Source organism: Orbilia oligospora (genome assembly GCF_000225545.1).
Source record: "Orbilia oligospora ATCC 24927 unplaced genomic scaffold scaffold00169, whole genome shotgun sequence".
NCBI lineage: Eukaryota > Fungi > Ascomycota > Orbiliomycetes > Orbiliales > Orbiliaceae > Orbilia > Orbilia oligospora.
The window spans coordinates 674,826-694,468 of record NW_011645726.1 but is presented as its reverse complement, the minus strand read 5'-3'; the positions used below and the strand labels follow the sequence as shown (position 1 = coordinate 694,468).

The window sequence follows — 19,643 nt, the reverse complement described above, 5'->3', positions numbered from 1 at the left end:
TCCCTCACAATATTATATATAGTAGTGACGGCTTGGTTACGAGACCTATAGTAGTGTTGCTAGAGAAGTTTTCACTAAGCAACTATGGAAATAGATCACGGGACTCCAAGGCACACGAATAATTATATAAAGATACGATGCTGACAGATTGCGCAAACGGGATCAAGGTCCGCATATGCCTTGGATTGGGGTGTTGCTAGGGAGATTGCCTAGCATAGGCCCTTGCTGGTAAGGGAGGTGGGTTATCTGATTTCGCGCCTGGTGGGTCGTGAATTTCTATTCGTGGCGAGCCTTCATCGAAAGAGTTACAATGCATTGCTTGGGGAGAACTATGATTATTCTAGTTACAAGTTTGTAAGGTGCTTAGATAACCCCCGCCCATGGTAGACCTTGTCTCGCTACCAGACTCCTCAACTGTGAGAGTACAACGCTATTGGGTAATCGCGACATGAAAATCGGAAAACCGTTTTAGAACCTGCTATCCTTCTCAGGGCTCGTTAGGATGCCATTGTTGCTCTGGCGAGTGCGAGGTGCCTGTAGTTATAAGTGGGAAGAATAGGGCGTAGTGACGATCGAGATCACTCTGTTAATCGATTATTTCTATGAAAGGAATATCACTGGGCCGCCACCCCACGCGGATTAATAAAGGGAAAGTATTAAACAAGCTATAGCAGGATTAACCGTATCGTAAAGCCGGAATACCCCTATTCCCACTTCTATACTTTGTAGAAAATCTGTGGAGTTTATGTTATATTAATATTGACGACGATATGGCAGGGAGTCTTGTCTCATATGTCTCTGCCTTGAATAATCTTACCTATAACCGATGATACGAAATTTGCTTCTACATAGCTACGCATACGTTGAGCGCATATCATTTTAGCTATCGCAATAGTCGTTTAAACTTTTGTCTAGCATTCGAAAAGTTTCTTTTGCTAAGATAATTATAAAGAAAGAAAACTTCAATATTACCCATCGCACATATGTACATGTGCACATGCCATGAGCCTTGGACTAATTCCATTGGTACTATTGGAAAACTAGGTTGGGATTAAGAAGAAGCGACCCAGGGCGATATGAGGGGGGGATGGGAGTCTGTATACATAACCGCGACCGGTTAAACTGAGTCCATGGGCAGCTAGTATAGTATATAAGCAAAGTGTGGACCGTGCACAGTGATCTATTCGCAGTCCGGTTCGAGTCTCGTAGGATGCACTCAGTGGTTTTATTGGCTAGTATTGTATCCTCGGGGGTTTCATTGGCTCGGGGATGGGAGTCCCAAACACCCGGCTTCGGATCCCAGAAGCCTTTTTTTTGCAAAATTTTCTTTTTCCTCTCTACCGATCCCGAGTGTAACTGAGTGTCCTGAGTTATAACATGTATACACGCGACTATAAACCCCATCACTCAAGAGGTCGATCGATCTGAGGTAAGTTGTAAATCTTTATCGGCTATACGCCTTCCGTCTCTATTTCTAATAGGCATATTCTATTTTTATTATGTCCATTTCACCGAGGGACTCTTTTGGAACGGTTGTCGACTTCATTCATGCCAACCTACACCGGGTTCCAACAGCGGGCGGGCCGATCCGACGACGTCTCTTCAAAAGAAAAGGTTTCACGCACAAAATTTAAGGTTCAAATGCTTATCTGAACTAATCGTAGTCTAACTAATCGTATCTTGGTATAAGAGGTTTTGTTTCACGTAGCAGGTAGTTCAATGCCAGGGTCACGGGTTCGGAGCGCCGCTCGATTCTCTCATACAAGAGAGACTCTAGTGGCACTACGGACGCAGGCAAATAAATTCAGAGGGCATTTCCTTGCGCCTACAGCAGCTGGCCTTGACTAAATATAAATCGGGGTTTGTTAAGAATACAGCATGGGTATACAGGATTCTGATCATTTTTCGATATTGTGGAGCTGGCGGATTATTTGTTTAGCTGTATCTTGGCGAGCTGCGGCTGAACTCTCTCCGTACCCGCGACTAGCTTCCATGGGAATCTTGACTGTCCTTAAATCTTCTGTGGTAGTAACCTTGTACATGGTCATTCTACAGAGCCAAACTCCCTTCTTGCCTTTACGAGAGGCAGGAGCATAAACCTCTAGGCCTCCATCTCGGGCAATGATGAGGAGTCGGGAGTAATGATCCGGAGCGGTTGAAGGAGACGTGCTCGAGGCTCCTGCTATTTCCTGAGGCTGACCCTGCCAAGTCTCTCGCATGATCATGTTTGTCGGAGGAGGCCTAAGAGGAAACCCTGGTTCCCAAGATCGACTTGCTGGCCAAACGTTGCAACCATATCTAATTGGTCGTAGTAGTGAGCCTTTTGACCCGGCGAAGTGAAGAATCGCTGGCATTCCTAGAACACCGAGAATATTCAAGTCAATCTCATCTTCCTTGCGTTGGTGCTTGCGTGTATCAAGATATTTTACTCAGTGACGTACGGCCAGCCTATTGTTCGAAATATCAAGGATGTCAAAGACCTCCTCGATAATGCAGGAAAGCGATTCGTCAAGAATCACGTCCCCAACTTGTAGCATATGTTCCTTACGCGACCGGTACATGATAACAGTAGATCTTCCCGGTCCTGCCATCAGAGCTTTGACTTTGTCGCTTTGCAACCCTGGCACGGGAATGTAGGAGACCGATCCAGCCATTACGAGTCCGTGGTCGGATGAGTAATCTGTCATCCCATCATCGGTACTAAGCATTTTCGGCATCTTGGACTGAGCGACTTTAATCAGAAAGTCTCTGTGCAGTTATGCTAGTCGAAAAAAAATTGAGCGTAGTACGGTACTTCGATGTGAAAGGGCTGTTTGTCTTTTTAGACTAAATTATACGGCGGCGGGTTTAATAGTTTTGGGGGTGTTTCTGGGATTCGTATGGTGAGACGTGTTGGTAAGTAAGATCCTCAATTTCGCCTGGTCATGGTTTAATCCTTTTACTAATTGCTTCTTAAGAGGACCACGAATTACTTGATTCGATATTCGGCCGAAAAAGTCCCGCCTTTCTGAATTCCGAAGCGTCTTAACGAAGATCCCTACTTATGTCGCATAGACCGACCTCGACCCTCGATTCACCGACTCAAAAGTGTCAACGAATTGTAATACTACTCTGGTGGGAACAAACGCCCTCCCATTTCTAGGGCGCACTACAAGCGAGGACAGCGAGAGCCTAGTTTATTTGTCTGGCGGTTTGGGTTGATTTTAGTCCTATCAAAGAAGCTCGCTAACCTACTAGCTACTAGACACGCCTGTAGCTAACAATATTGTTATGACATGCGCTAACTGCACTATCTATTCCGCAGGGCGCATCATAATATGGTCGGTGAGAAACTTCATTTCAAAGTTAAGTAAACAGAGCCGCCTATCCGGTTGTATCAGTATCGGCTTCCAAGGCTCAGGCTCCAGACCTCTCCAAGCCGCTTCCAACTCCGGAGTCTCACGATCAAAGTCCAAAACCTCTGGGTCATTTTCAACCTCTTCACTTAGCAATCCATTGGATTGTTTCAACCACGTCGCCCATGGCCCCGTTTCACCATCCACTTTCCCTTTCCTTTCGTTCCAGCTTTCGAGATGAGCAGCAAGAACTTCGTTCGGACACATCGGCAGCAAGAACATCAACCTCACCGCTTTGAAAACATCCTCGATAGATACACCTCTACCACTACCGTCGTCCAAAGCTGATATCCTTACCGGTCGCATGGGGTAGTATCGCGAAACCTCATTCGTCCGCCGATGCCTGAATCGAGCCGCCGTGGTAAACGTGATACTTCTTGCAGGGGGGGAAGTAGCATTCGCATCTGGGGTATATAGCTCGTCGTCTTCGTGCTCCCAATACCGTATAGTACGTGTGCCTACTCTAGGTGTATGAAAATATTCCCCCGCAATTGAATATCTTAAGCCATGGAGGTGCGGGTGGGGTTGCCAAAATGGGGATTTCTTTGACGGCTGTGTTGTTTGTGTGAGATCTTCGCTTTGGGTGGATCCTTGCTCTACAGGGGTGGTGATCCTTGGCAGTTTCTCGTGGAACGTGAGACGAAGGATTTCGGGGGTTTCGGAGGTCAGGATGAGTTGGTAGAAGGACGTGCAAGTCGTCGATAGTCTAAGGATGGGGAAGTAGTCACTCGATGTGATTATTTTCGTCCAGATACTGATAGGAAGGCCATAGAGACGTCCATAGGGGTATACAATGTCTGAGGCATCCGAAAAACGGCGGCACACGAGACGGAAGGTCTGTAGGACGTGGAAGGGGGACAGGAGTTTGAAGATTTCAGCTATTAGTTCGATAGGGAGCTTTTCCATCGTGATTTGCTGGGATTTAGTTAATACCAAGGCCTCTAGCTGCTTCGAGGATTATATGTGGTACTGACGAGCTATAGGCCCGAGACTACTTTCTGATATGCTCCGTGGTGCGTATGTACATATGCAGAGCTTTGGTCGTGCCGGCACAAGCCAGCTGTCGTGACCGAAGGATATTCCCGAGGTTTAAGGGTTGCGAGGTCGCAATTTTAGTTTCGAACTTCGTAATTGATTTGAGGATATTCGAGATCCTTCCTATAAACGCCGATAGACTGGTACTATATATAACGTTATTCAGAGGGTCATGGCCTAGTCTTGTATTAAAATGCTTCGGCGAGTAATACAAGACTAGTTATAACCGTAGGTTCGCTAGAAGATTAACTACAGTTTTTAACATAGCCCAGATGGTACTAACGAGGAAGACCGTAACTAAGTTACATATAGATTCGAATCGAAGCGTGCTATGCCATTGCTGTGATTCCATCAAATATACGGGCATCCAATGTGATATTACGATTAAAAGACGTCTTTCACGCCCATGTATATTATCAGAGCTTCTCTTTATCGTAAACTAGTAGATAGATAGCCTGCTAGAATCATAATGTCGCAAAGATATGCATATCTATCCTATATATATTGGAACAGAAGGTGCATGTGCGATCATAATAAACGGGATCACTCAAAGGGGACTTGAGATTTGCGAACTGATGATATTATGTAATCCACCTAACTGAAAGCACCAACCAAGTATCTTCAACCCTCCACTCCCCTGGTCTCCTATTCAAGCCCGCATACTGCACTCGGTTGCCGAAAGCCCACTGACTCCTGCCCGCTGACGCCAAAAAATCGCCGTCATAGATTAAATCATCGATAAACCCAATTTCCTCATCTACACCACCCAAATATACTTTCCCTATATGCTTTCCAAACTCCTGTGCTGTTCTAGAGACACACAATATTCCATCTCTTAGCTGAACACAAGCTGCATTGATACCTTGTCCGAGCATCTCATCCACCGCCACCAAAATATCCAGATTGGTTATAATCTTGCTAGAGCGTCGTTTTCTCAATACCACTTTATTGAAATACCTGGTATCTGAATCTTGGAACCGTGGGTTGGGGTACAAACCCACTAGTATCCGATCAACAGGTAACAGACTTGGTGACTCAAACAATAGATTAGGAGCCGCGATAATTGATTTCCTCCCTCCAAAGCGTCGCCAGTGTTTATGCCAAAACTCGATTTGTCGTAAAAATGGGTGGAGAAGCATTTGGTGCCTCGGTATTCGGTTAATTAAATCGTTGGAAACGGGCGTTTGACCGTAATAGGTATGTGGTAGTCTCCCCCGGGAGATTAGAAAGTTCAAGAGGTTGTTGAATGAATGTGATAATTTTTTAAGTTTTGAAAGCTCGGTGGCGAAGAGATAGCTGAATACTTTGATCCAGGCGGCCACAGGGAGGCCGTGCATGGTTGGATAGACAACATCGCTAAGGGTTCGGAGTCGGCGGGAGGTTCGACGGAGCGCATAAACTACGGTAAAGGCATCGACAGAGGAAATTACCTGTAGGATTAATTCCGGCGGTAAAGGGAGGGATGATAATCCTGAGGCTTCCATCTGAGGTACAATAAAGCGATCGTCGTGCTGCAGTCATGCATCCACGGAGATTTCTGGGCTTAGTAGGATTCGAGGCTGGCTAGGCTTACTGTTGCATTTTACTGAGGGGTTTGTTGCATTTTGCCGCGTTTGTGCGTTGTCATGTATGAAGAAGTTGTTTTGTGTCAGCCTGTGTAGGAGTATTGTCATGGGATTTAATATTCAGGCTAAAAGTTTAGAGATAATGCCCCACTATCGTATTCGAACGGACCCAGATGACGCTAGAGGAATTTAGTTCACTCTCACGATACTAAAGTAGTGGAGTACTAGGATCACCATGGGAGCAGTGACGTACTTACACGGTGGTATTGCCAGGCGGGAAGCCAAAAAGGTTGAATTAGCTTTTAGTTGATGTTGGTTCCGAGTAGTCTCCCGTATTGTGCCCCGAGCTCGGTGGCTATAAATATTGCTAATGACGCCTTGATTTAGGGAAATACAAAACAAAAATACAAGAACGGACAACAGGAGACAAGAAAAGGCTACTAAAAGCATAGAAAGGACCATGGCAGTGAAAACACACTAAGAACCGCTCCGATCAATTTAATCATGACCGACAATATACCTTCATAGCCAAAACGACAACCTCGCCATGCCAAAACCACGTGAACAGTAAGAAAGAGTAGAAAAGGAAGGAATCGAACACAAACTCCTGACCCACTGCACCAAAACCCGAATCCTAACACCGAAAATGCCCCTAGAACCCCTAATGATATGTAAGGTTGAAAACTTGAACGTCATTAATAACGTTAGTGACGTGCACTGATGCATAGACATAAGGAAAATCGTGCAGAAACTCCCGCTGGCGTCTGACAGTGTTATGAGTGTGTGGGAGAGCGTCGGCGTCAAAAGGATAGCCTAAGTAAATTATCGCATCGTCGTGTTCAATTACTGGCTCCTTCTCGGGAGTCCGCTCCGGAGAAGACCCACTGGCCGGTGTGGATGGCGTCGTAGCAGCCCCAACCCCAAGTTGCTCTATCCTTGCGAGTGACTGCTTTGCTGCTTCATGTTTTCTGGCTTCCCAATCACGGATTCTTTTGATAGCAACGATTTGTTTTTGGCTTAAAGGTTCGGCGAAGAGTCGTTGCATAGCCTTGTAAACATCTCCAACCGTTACACCACCTTGATCTTCAAGTCTTGGCCTGTCAATAAGAACCGGCCGTAAGGAAACTCCATATTTAGAGGAGAATTTGACAAGGATCTTGCTAACAGGAGGATTAGTAGCATTTTCCTCCGCAACTGGAAAGGTAAGGACGTTGTTGGGACAGCAGTTGCCGGATTTGTGATATATCAAGCTACCGGTTTCTATTCGGCAACAGATATTCTCAAATGCCGGGTGCTGTACGATTTTGCTCGCCATTCCCGGTCGGAGAGGAGTCATTGCTGGCAGCCTGTATGCAGAGCCCTGAAGCCTTGAGATCCTGGAGGTTTTGGTGAGAGAGCGTAGAGAGCTACAAGTCTGAGAGACGGCATGCATTGTCTTATAATCCATGTTGTAGCTAAGGATTCTCTCCCATATTGCAGGCGGCAGGCCAGCCATCGTACCGGAAGGGATCTTTATCTCTGTCGCATAGCACCAAGAGCGACATACTGGTCGCAGAGTGCTCAAGACGGTATAATCATCAAAATACTTGCAGCATTGGAGGATTATTTCGGAGGGAAGGTGATCTAGTGTGAAAGAACCCATCATGGGAAGGAAGATATGCGGCTCAATAGCCAACTACCTTACAGCGGCAAACGATGGAAGCAACGCCGGAATATTGGCGAGCGATATAGCTGGTGCTAGAGCGCTAGAAGAATACCCAAAAAAAGGCTGACGGAAGAGCTTGAGAGGGAAGAAAAGAAAGGGGTAGAGTTATCTGATCAGGGCGATAAACTGGGGGTTGGGTGGAAGGTGGAGTGGAGCAGGTGGGGTGAAGTGAGTGAGGTGATGTGGAGGTGATGTGGATGTCGTGCGGCCGGATAACACCGTCGACAACACATCTTGCATCCAACAATCCTACAGCCTCAAAACGTCTGGCGGTCGGCGGCCGGGAAGCACCTTTCAATCTGCCTTCGTTTCGTGGCTTACGGATGGCTTTTGAGTGTCCGGAACTCCATTCGAGGGTTTTGGGCGGATCCTCGCATGTTGTTTGCTTAAAGTGCATTAACAGCGGGGTTACTATTACGCTCAAATCTGCCGGGGCAGTTATATGCTCGCAGGTAGTATCTGAAGCACGACACAGGCTGTTCGAGCTACCACATTCCAAAGCCGGGATACAAGACTATTTATAATTTATCTATACGACAAGCGCTACGCTTTAGTGTCAGACGGGAAGTATATTCTCTGTAGTTTGCTCTACTCGTTGAAAGCTGGTACTTTGCAGCCCCCCGGGTTAAGCGAAATTGCATTAGTGGCAGGTTCCTAGGTACAATTTGGCCCAAGAGCCTCCTAACCATTCCTTACACCTTCCACGACCCTCCAACCAACCAACCATCCTCAGTCAACTACTGAGAACTTTCGCGGCCTATCATCTCTCTCCACGCACCTCTAGGACATTCTCGCCCTCTTCCTACGAAAAGTCTGATATCATGGGTACTCTAGTTTAATCGTTGACGGTACGAAATACCGACCTTCAAGGCTTACAACCTTTCTAGGTCTCCCCATTAAAGTTAAGTATATAAATAAGCAGGGACTTCGACGACTCCCTAGCTTGAGGGGAAGCTGATATCGCTGATGGCAACCATATCGAAAAAGAACCGTATATGGGGACTCGCTCGTAAAGGCGGGGGTACCGCTGGGAAGATCTACCTAAAAAGAGATTTCGTCGATTACTAGTGTCTGAAAAGTACGAAACCGTTTGAAAATTAGTTTGAAGCGCCCGAGAGACATGATTCCAGGACGATAGCGCTGCGGCAGAGAGGATTGCTTCGAAATACGCTTGAATACACCATATCAAATTTCTCATGTGAGTCGATCTAAAGGGCTGGTCGAGGTTCCGAAGATGAAATTTAGCTACGCCTAATATACCCGACAATTCGTCGCCAATGGAGCAGTTCTAAAGGAACAGCTCTAAGACATCTGACTTCACCCTGGATCATACCTCCGCCGAAATAGCTGACTTCGCAGAAGTTCGTCTCGCGTGAGAATCCACGATAAACCGAGTTAGAAGCGAACTTTAAGACTCCTCGTTCGAATTTTTGGGATTTTAATGCCCCAAATCACACCTTCCCCGGTGGTTTTGTTTCAGGAATTGGGTGTTCTACACTGAACATGTACAGCATATCACGCTCTACTTAACCAAGGGGGTAGAAGACTTGGAATAGAAGACCTGGAATAGAAGAGCCTCCTGTAGTCTTCGTTGGTATCTACTCCCCCTCGAGATTTGCAGTTGATTATCTTACCAATGCCAGTACTCCGAACGGGTGACTTTGGAGATATTTGCCACGGATGGTGCTTACAGATGGTTGAGCACGCTATCTATGGCACTACCTACCAGCTCCTATTCCAGCTCTACCTACGGTAATCGTTCAATCAAAGTCACCACCACGATAAAATTCAACTCTGGAACTGGATCTATCTACCCTTCTTACACTTGAGATCTATAGCAAACTACAAAACGGTATATATATTACCACTATCACCATGTCCCGATTTAATTACTAACTCTAACAAAGGTTAAATCTACATTTAGTAAACGAGCGAGATGTAACGCTTGACCAAGTTACCTGAGGGCCTCCTTGTGAGGAACTCCTGGTAGCCTTTCCACAGGTTTGAAGTAATAGAAGGGCATATTTTACCACTTCAGTGCTTAAATTCACTCAGGACGACCCTGTATTTTATAATAATATACATCAGTAGTAACCGACAAGCGTTTGCGGCGAGGAATACGCCAAACCCGTGATAGCTATGGAAGCGCAAGTAGCTGGGAAGGTTCACCAACCAGCAACCAAGGAAATCTTAATGAAGCGAGAAGACCCCGGAACCGAGAGGCTGCGGTGGTTAGCAAAACGTTATAAATATTTAAAAGCTGCTACTTCAACAATCCAGAAATATATGAGTACATTGCGCACCGAAGCAGGAAGACCTATCAGTTACAGGGTCTCATCTCCACCCTTGTCAATGGTTGGGGGCGGCAGTTCGAAGCCTCTGAGGATGGCCTAACGAAATCGCTGGTGTACAGTCACCGTATGATAACTTTTAAAACGCGGCTAAATCATACTAAACATATAGCATATGTGTGAACCATTCAGTTAACTACATTAGGGCGCAATGTTAAAATCTCCTTCAAACTTAGGATCCACGATCGGCTCCACGCTCCAAGCTTCGGATCCTTCTAATTAAAGTGGAGTGTTAGCTATAACAGAACGGATAATATAGCTAATTCCATAGGAAATAGAGGACACATGGGAAATCACAGACCCATATTACCAACTCCGAAAGATACTTTAGGAATATCCCATATTACAACGGCTGCAAGACTGGTCGACCGCTGAGAAGTATATCAGCGTAAAATATTACCCAACCGTTAGATGGAAAGGTAGATCCGAGAACTTTCGAAGATATGTTAACTTTATTCGCTCCACAGAATTGGCAAAAGCCGCCTAGAGCCAATACTGTTTTGTAACCGAAGCCAGTTCAGCGATATACCTGTGTTAACAGCTGGAGAGTGCAAGTACCGCGTCATTGTGTAATTTTACGCTTGAGTGAAGCGTTAGTCTTGCCCTCTTTGTGGGAAAATATGTGAAGTTACCCCTGGACAGGCACAGAACCGCAAAAAAGGTAGTTGCAAGAGTAGCGCCAAAACTTCTAAAGTTTCGTGGAGAAAGTTCGGTATATCATATCACGTAAAAATAGTCCTCGTCGGTGTCTCTTCTAAGGCTATTTTGGCTGCGATTTCAACATTACCTTAGACAAATTAAAACAATAATTTAGAACACATGTATACAGCGTTTCTCGCCAAGAGTGACGCCTTACACTATTTAGGTTCGGACTAATAGCCATCACCGTTAATCTAATTTTGCGTCACGGGTCAATCATACCACATATTATCACTCATCGGGACGAGCTAAAATGGTAGTTAAGTCTGCCCCAAGGCATTGGTTGACGTCAAGAAGCATTTGAACCCCCCAATTAAAACTTATTCTACATGCGAATTGATATATCAGTGAGAGCCTATCTTGAGAGTTATTTTGTTCGAAGTTTGTCTCATCACTTTAAATTTTCCGGCAGAGAATTTTGCTCCTCATGTAAATGTCTTACAGGATTGATAACCGGGCTTTGAAAGTGCTATTGAAGTCGCTAACTTTATCATACGCACTACTGCACGGCAGATTAATACTAGAAACCCGAAGCCTTCCTAGAAGATACCGCGTCGTAGCCAATCACTGTACTATTTTGCGAGCCTGCGAAGCTAGGGAAATACTGGTGCTTTGCTCATCTCGGCAAATGCCCTCTCCAGCACCTGCAGAATTGCCAGTACCAGCTAAATGGAGTCTACATCAAACCTCATGTGCGTTTATCTGTTTGACCAGCTGAAAAACCCTCCTTAAGAGTTTCCCACCAACAAAGTAACGCTGACGAAGTCCCCCATCCTCAACATCATACTACCATCTCCCCAACGGAAGTCCTTAATCCCAAGCCAACCCTTGGAGGAATCATACTCTCCCACCTTCTCCACCTACTCTTTCAGGTATAATAAACTCACGAGAGAAAATCACTTTTTGCTTCTTTTTTCTAATATCGGGAAGCGAGGAAGCAGGAACCGCCAAGAGAACTCGACGCCGAATAACATCGATATCCCGCAAGATGTTGAGCCAAAAAGAAGACCACGCTACGGAAGAGCCTCAGAAGCTTACCACACTCGAAAATGATCACACATCAGTCGCCCGACAAACATCCCAAACCAATGTCCAGCACGACACCACAGGATCAACATCCGCGGCGCAGCCAGCTGCCCCTGCCAGTGCCCTCGAAACGCCGGCCTATGAGGCAGTAAAAACCTTCTGCCGCAAACACAAACTCCACAGATGGCTCGCGAAGCATGATCTCGGTAAACACTTTCGACATAGGATCTTCATCGGCAAGAAGAGGAAGGGAAAACCAAACATATACGCTGGGGCAACGGCAGCTACTTCAAAACAAGCGCTGGAAATTGCCTGCCAAAGACTGTTAGCCAAACTAGACGAAATTGATGTATCAAGCTTTTTTGGGAAAGCGGTGAAGAAAAAATAACTCCATTACATCAACGGCTCGGACGACTTGGTGTTTTTCCAAGCTTCTATTAATTTTGTGGACTACTTTTAACCCTCGGCCTACCAGAGCTGGCGAGTCCACAAATGACTTACTGGTGGCGAGGCGCCCTATTAAAACACGAAGACTTACAAGTTGCTTTTCATGGCTTGTCTTCGTATTAGCTCTCCCATAACTCTTAATCCTGTTTAACCGTTTTGTATCATAAAAACTCTAAACAGATTTTGGTGGTAGCTGTACCGGTTCAACTTTCGTACCTAATTTTGTTATCTGGGACCGGACTTGATTGAAATTAAGTAGAGATTCTTCTCGGATATTCTTCGGTCCCAAAACCACCCGCTACCACCTCAATAGACCATTTTTTCGCATCGTACGACGGAACCAAGTTTCGCATCTCAAAACTGTGCATAGCTGGGCCGCTTAGTTTAGCGTTCTAGACGCGAATACCATGCACGGTAAGTATTGTCTCAACGATTATTGTTTCCGTGTACCAAGACCAAAAGTCTAAAATGCAACACTCCAAAGTGTTGTAGTTACACGAATTGTTCGAATGTATAAATTTTGGGTTGAAAGGCCCATTAAAGACGTGTAAGCCGCGGCTTTCGCGTAGTAGATTTCATACCTGAAGCGTAATTGGCCTTCTACTATATTCAAGGTGAAGCGTAAGGATGATCTGGAATCTGCTCAGGCAGCCCATAATCTTAGATTTGGGCTACGAGAAGGGTGCTGATGGTGGATTGGCGTATATACGTATTGCATGCTCCGTCTTAGCTTAGTGTAGCACTTGGAGGCTAGCTTTGGAGGATTGTAACAGTAGTATTACCGATAGCAGTAAAGTTTTCCGCCAATGTTTAAATGTTTGCAGTTGCAGTTTCTGGGCATGCCAGTGACTCTTGCGAGTCGCCACAAGCGTTCACAAATGTAGGCGCTCTATATTGCGTCGCACAAGTAGGGATGCCGCCAATCTTGGTGCGAAATTGGCGGTAATATACGGCGCAAATATTAAACAGGCTGCGCTAGCCGTTATTTATGTCGTACAAGTGGTGTTTTCGAACACGTCCGTCTACGTTGCCGTAGCTATATATTTCCCACGCCTGATATGAGCTGTCCAAGAACTTCCAAGGCTGCTTTCGCAGATTAAATTAAACGTAGAAAACGATAGGCACAATTGTACGACGTAATAGTTTCCATACCTTTGCACCCTTCAGTCAGAGGCTGAGTAGTAGTAATTGATTAATTGCCGAGCAGCATTAGCGGCTGCGCGGCATCATTTACGTTATAACATGCGCCCTATTTGTTGTTCCATAGAAAATTAGCATTGATCCCGTCTCAGCAGAAGAAAGTCGTCGCGTCCCACTAGCTCAGATTCACACGACTGTATCGTTATCAGTGACTAGAGAGCCCTCAATAGTCATTTGCAATCACCTCCCACAACCCGAAAACCACGAGTTCCATCGAAACTTTAACCTTCCGACCTTGTATCCACTACCTGAGACCCCTTTCAAAGGATACCCATACGTATACGTTACTCCTATCCTCTAGCCTTTGTCGTTCATAGAACGAGCTTCCAGCACAAAGAAACACGCGCCATTACGCAAAATGCAAAGCCAGCGAATAACCTCTGGGTCGTATGACCAAAACGAGACAGCCGTATTTTTAGCTACGCAGTATCAAACCGATACTGTAGTACCCGGCGCCATTGAGCGCGAAAGCAATGACACGGAAATGGCCGACGCTGGCGGGAATACTAGTGCTAGAGAGCACAAAGAGGGCGAAGATGGTGAAGATGAAGATGAATCGGAAGAGAGTGGGGCCGAAGAAACCGAGGAAAACGACGGTGGAAAGAGCGAAGATGAGAATAATGAGGACGACGAGGCTAAGGAGCAAGGGGGTCAAGTCGTTGGAGATAACAACCAACCGATGGTTGTTCATGGTGGTGACCCAATGGTCATCGAAGATCTCGGAGTCGCAGTCAAAGCCATTGATCTTGATGGTGATAATGACATGACAGACTTGATGAAGGAACTATCTATGGGGCTAGAGAAGCGAGAAGAAGTCCGTAAAGAGGAGAAAGAGGAGGAGGAACAGGGCCAAGGCACGAAACTGGAACGCGGTTGGGCCTATTTTACCGGGCAATGGAGCCCCAACTTACACGTTTCGAACAAACTTCTATACTTTAATTTGCACCTCACTGAGGAGGAAGTGGAGTGGTGTCGAAAGGTGATGACCACGGGGCGGAATATAAATGGCGATGAGACGACTAAAAGCTTGGCGGACTACGTCCGAGAAGGACAGTACGACCTCCAACATCGAATTTGCGAGATTGAAAAATGGGCAATCCATTCCGGGACCACCCAACACGCTAGACATTCCCAATACGAGCTATGGGTGCACAAGATAGCCAACTCCATTGGACAACTAGAAGCATTTGCGGAGAACTTCGATTTGGGAAAAATTCTTGGCTGCGACCAAGAAACTAGCGAGCTACCGCTGACAGGTAGCGAAGTCCTCGCGCTCATCCACATCTGCGGCAAGTACCTTGGAACCGGTGTCGACCGTGAGTTGATCATGGGCCTCGATATCCTAACTGTCTCTGTGATATTCGATGCGGTTCCAATCCCTTACGTAGACCCGGAGATTGTCCATTTTATTTTAGATACAGCCCGTCGCTGCTCTCAGCGAAAAAATGGCTCTGGCTTTGGACCATGGGGTCAGATTGACTTTCAAGATATTGACTTAAGTGGTGACAAAGTCACCCAGTTCGGCTCCGCCGACCGAAGCCTCACCGGTGACCAAGATCTTAACAACAAGGTCAAGCCTGCTGAACTTTTGACGATGATAATGGTTAAGGCAATACACCCAGTCCCTTCTCGGATTCAGCGACACTTTCCAAAACTGGCTACTTTATTTATGGACAAAGGTCTGGAGTGCAACATCGGGCAGCTGAAGAAAAAACGCGGACAGCATTACGTTTGCAAGGCCGTCGTCAAGTGTGCAGGTCTCGGTTTTAAAGTCTGGACTGTGAAAGCGAGGGCGAAATCGACAGGGACCGTTATCAAGAATCTCTCCATTCAACTCTACCACGAAATCGAGTCCGCGTATCTCTTGAACCACTTGAAATAGATAGCTTGGACCCATAGGTGCAAACTAGCAGCTCGCAAGAGTTCCTTTAGTTTAATAATGGCTTTTCCACACGCAAATGATGATATCAATTCCGCACTCAATCAGAATCCATAGATAGAGGCCCATAGACACGTACATATACGGACCGGTGCTTTTCAGCGGGATATTTTCGCAATACAATCTTTTTACATGTCCTGAATAGTCTCTCCTATCCCGTTAATTCTTAGTGCCCTTGTTAACGCATGTTAATATATCTTAACATTCTTGACGAGGCGTTCCACCTATTCACTAACTTGAGTAACTGTGTTTTATTCTTCAAAAGTCCGGAGTTTAAAAGATTAAAGACCTAGGTATCAGCGAATAAACATTGGCCTAAGTCAGGCCGAAGCGTTTTGATACAAGACTATGTCTGAGTGACCGATACGCGGATCTAGAAGTTTTTACCCGAGCTCCAATGGAAGGCGGGGCGGAGTGAGTCCAATTGGTAGGATTTCGGAGTTTGGGATTTGCTCTTTGCTAGTCTCGTTTGTTTTAGAACTTCATCCAGACCAATGCACATATATACCGTCGCCCTTTCAATGGATCAAAATACACTTTTACTCCTTATCAATCTCTATCAACGTCTTAGTTTATTTATTACTTACTTGGTACCTAAGTACTTAAGTAGCTATTGTCGCAATCTCTGTATACGAAAGACCAAGAAAGTTTAAATTCGAAAGATACTGGTTGTATGGGCCAATGGTGGTATATCTACAGCCCTATTACAGCAAGTGCTATCTTTATTTTCTGAGATGATATCTACTACCTCTCTTAGACTTTTTTAAGGCTCTTTGGGCAGGACTTTTGAGTATAGCGCCGCAAGGGCAATGTGATATAACTATTTTTGGTTATGGGAAAGGGGATGCTATATTATGAAGAAATAGGAAAAGGTGTTTTCTTTGAATAGGAATTAAGAAATAACTTATGATGATGCTCAAATGGTAGAGGTATTAGGAGTTCGGTGGTTTGAGTGTAATTATAGTCTTTGTATTGGAAGTAGACGGCAGTCAGTGGATATAGAAATATATAGCCCCTCGCCGAGCAACGTCAGGCGCCAATAGAGACTGAGTTTACGAGACTGCGCCCAGCGTTGGTTATGAAACTACGCTCGGCGTTTCCTAATTGAGAAAAAAAAAAGTGCAAAAAAATGGGATGAGAGATGTATTTGGGACTCGAAATGGCGCCCCGCCAGAACGCCCCAACACCCGCTAAGTGGCTAAGTTTTAGATCAAGTCAAATCCTAGTTGCTTGTTACCAACCAACTAGGCCATCTCTCCTATGAAAAAACATAGCAATTTAGCTATATATATACCCTTATACAAATTAGCGGCACCACTATGATATTCCTGTGCTCGGCTTGGATGCTACCAGAAGCAAATGAATGCTCGACGACCTGCCTAACTACCACAGTCCTATACTACCACCACCTTATCCGCGACAACACTCTTTGTGTACTAGTTACGCCCCAAACCAACGTTCTTAACTTCGTCCTTTGAAGGTTGATTGCTTATTGCACCTATGATACTCCTCAATCACAGTTAGTCTCGGTGACCCTTCTCCAACACAAGAAGGGTCACCGAGACTAAATCACAGTCTGCTTCACAAGATACGATGCTTATTCTCTAAGGATACCCGGCTAACTAAACTAACTTCATCTCAGTTTTCTTCGGTGTTCATGTTCTTGGATAGCCCTAGCCCCATAGATATCTGTAGGAACCAACGAAGCGAGGTATCGATCCTGGGGATTATTCATCCATGCTGAGCGGTTCGCCGACGGGAGCAATCTCGGCTATAGCCTTTCCAGCTGCTGAAATCCTCTTTGCGATATTGTAACAAATCCGGGATTCTGACTATCTGCGAGTTCTAGCCGACGAATCTTTATTTATACGCTTGTGGATCCTAGAATGACCGCCAAACAGACGCCCAGATAGACCCGTCTCTTCTACTTCTACGGTTGTTGTACGTTTTCCCTCACGCGCTACTTCTTGTCTCGTCGCCAGACTTCCATAGTTGGGTAATCTAGCGACGAGACAACTGTCAATTCCTCCTAATCTTTCATCAATCCAAAATCTCGAAATATCTCAAGCACATTGGTCAATGTACCCTAAATGCACAAAAGCGTACCCCCGTTATTGCCTACTCTTATACGAGCCCAGATATGTCATATCGGATGGAAGGAATATCTCGAATACCCTCTATTACAGCTAGTGTGCTCAGGATCGGAAAACAGACGCGGATGGTCTAGTGTATTTTTCTTGTATTTCAAATGTAACGTCTAGTTTCGAGAAGGTCCAGAGGTTTGAGCTACCTACCCCTTCGGAACTTTCAACTCTTCAATGATACAGCCCAAGTAGTATAATCATCAATTCGCTTCAGATATCTGGTGACAAAACAGCAATATTGCGTTCCCATTACTTGGATAAACCTACAGACTGACTAATATATGTATCTACGACTAGTGTTTTTTAGACCGGCCGGTCGGTCAGGAGCCACCGAAACTAAAATGTGCATACGGCAGGGCTTGAAGATGCAGTAACACCGCCACATATTCTACTCAGAAGATGCCCAGCTTGAGATAAAAATATCTATCCGACAGAATATCGTCTCCTTGTAGCAGCCCGGCCAGTCGGGTGGTCAAAATGCCAAGAGTAGCACAAAATACAACATGGTTTAGTGTTGTAGATACCATGACACCCCCTGAACAGCTGACCGGAAGGTACCTAGCCGGATATTCTGCATTGGAGCGTGATGAAAAGAAGAAGCTTGAGAGGGTGAGGTGGACGCGTTTATAAAAACAGTTTCAGACGGCGGTCATACATCAGAACCACGGAAAGTTTCTCAGCAACGTCTTGGGATCAGTATGCAAAGTTTTGACATTACCTCAAACACGAAAGCCGAGACGTGACAAACTACTCCAACCCAAGACTGGCCCGAACTCATCATGCAATTACCATACACTATCATCGTAATCATCTTCACCAATAGCAGCATGTTTGACGACCGTACGACTTTGACCCCCCAAACTTTAAACACATGGTTCGGTATTATGCTAACGGAGACAGCTTTCGCATGGGAAAGTTTCCAAATTCAGGCATATATCATGAGATTTAGGTTGGTTTCTGAGCTCGCACACATTCGTTTTGGTGTGCTCAGCAACGTCTTGGAACTAGACCAGTTTGTTTCTACATAGATATCATTCAGTCTGACAATTCTTCTGACTTTTCGATTTTCCCAGTCATCGATACCATCGATTCCACTTGATCGGCGGAATTATGGGAGTATCCGCCGTCTATGAAGAAGTCACCCGGAAAACGACCTCTTGGATAGTCGACTTTTGAGAATAACCGACCACGAAGCTTTCCACGACAGTAATAAGGTTGCTGCCGACCTCTATATAAAGAATTTATCTATGCGAATCATTACTTATAAAAGCACCGAAGCTACGTTTCTAGTATGACGCCACAACTAAAGAACCCGGCAAAGAAACGAACTCCCCACTATAAACTTATGACGAGTTTCAGCATAGCTAACGATAGAAAAATACTAGAACCGCCGAAAATTCCGCCTTCCGTGTTAGACCGAGTACAGCGCTTGATTTTGATCGGGAGGTCTTTTCCTACGCCTATCTCGCACAAAAACCTGGCACGTCAGCCGAATCGCTGGACGCAACATTAGGGCAATAAAGTTTTCCAACAGCGCTGGGGAAACCTCCCCAGAGTACCGTCGTCCGGTTTCGGTTACACCATGCCCCGCTAGACCACCTCTGCACTCCGCCATTATTTAAGAATATTTACGGAAAGGAGATATTGCGAATTGTGTCCATTGGAGACTTGGTTTCTTTATGCTGGCGATCCGGTTATACACCTATGCCTAGGTCGTCATTACACCAATCCAAGCTACGATAAAAGTCTAGCCTAGCTCCGCATTAGAGTATACATAAACCAATTACCAAAAGGGTTGGCTAAGCGTAACTACCGCGCGGGTGAAAAAGAATAGGTCTGGTACAAATCACGTCTACTTAGAAGTTCATGAACATGTTTGTTAATCTACTAAACTTTGGAAATGTGTTGCCTGACGTCCCAATTATGTTGATGTTACACAAGGCCAGCGACAGGACAAGGTTTGGCGTGCCACGATGAACAAGGTACCCGTAGCTCTTGAACCCTACTACTTTAGTAGGCGTGCGATGCTCAATAGAGATGAATGAATTGCTCTTTAGCGTGGAAATTCCCCTGACCACTTGCGTTAAAGCCATAAACGAAGGGTGCCATTTCATGTCCATGGGCAGCACAAAAAGTT

General features: G+C 45.5%; 6 protein-coding genes across 6 annotated transcripts; 2 read left to right on the top strand and 4 right to left on the bottom strand.

Moving 5' to 3' along the window:
* Positions 1-1,898: 1,898 nt before the first annotated feature.
* On the bottom strand, positions 1,899-2,717 carry AOL_s00169g205 (uncharacterized protein; the record flags this gene model as incomplete). Its single annotated transcript, XM_011127562.1, has 2 exons — positions 1,899-2,405; positions 2,442-2,717. 2 exons carry the CDS (start codon positions 2,715-2,717, stop codon positions 1,899-1,901), a joined length of 783 nt encoding a protein of 260 aa, XP_011125864.1.
* A 576-nt stretch (positions 2,718-3,293) lies between these two features.
* Positions 3,294-4,301, bottom strand: AOL_s00169g204 (uncharacterized protein; the record flags this gene model as incomplete). The annotated part of the gene is made up of 1 exon (XM_011127561.1): positions 3,294-4,301. One exon carries the CDS (start codon positions 4,299-4,301, stop codon positions 3,294-3,296), a length of 1,008 nt encoding a protein of 335 aa, XP_011125863.1.
* A 710-nt stretch (positions 4,302-5,011) lies between these two features.
* AOL_s00169g203 (uncharacterized protein) lies at positions 5,012-5,914 on the bottom strand (the record flags this gene model as incomplete). The annotated part of the gene is made up of 1 exon (XM_011127560.1): positions 5,012-5,914. One exon carries the CDS (start codon positions 5,912-5,914, stop codon positions 5,012-5,014), a length of 903 nt encoding a protein of 300 aa, XP_011125862.1.
* Positions 5,915-6,656: 742 nt separating this feature from the next.
* On the bottom strand, positions 6,657-7,442 carry AOL_s00169g202 (uncharacterized protein; the record flags this gene model as incomplete). The annotated part of the gene is made up of 1 exon (XM_011127559.1): positions 6,657-7,442. One exon carries the CDS (start codon positions 7,440-7,442, stop codon positions 6,657-6,659), a length of 786 nt encoding a protein of 261 aa, XP_011125861.1.
* A 4,296-nt stretch (positions 7,443-11,738) lies between these two features.
* AOL_s00169g201 (uncharacterized protein) lies at positions 11,739-12,164 on the top strand (the record flags this gene model as incomplete). The annotated part of the gene is made up of 1 exon (XM_011127558.1): positions 11,739-12,164. The coding sequence occupies one exon, from the start codon at positions 11,739-11,741 to the stop codon at positions 12,162-12,164; it is 426 nt and encodes a 141-aa protein (XP_011125860.1).
* A 1,617-nt stretch (positions 12,165-13,781) lies between these two features.
* On the top strand, positions 13,782-15,305 carry AOL_s00169g200 (uncharacterized protein; the record flags this gene model as incomplete). The annotated part of the gene is made up of 1 exon (XM_011127557.1): positions 13,782-15,305. One exon carries the CDS (start codon positions 13,782-13,784, stop codon positions 15,303-15,305), a length of 1,524 nt encoding a protein of 507 aa, XP_011125859.1.
* Between the last annotated feature and the right edge of the window lie 4,338 nt (positions 15,306-19,643).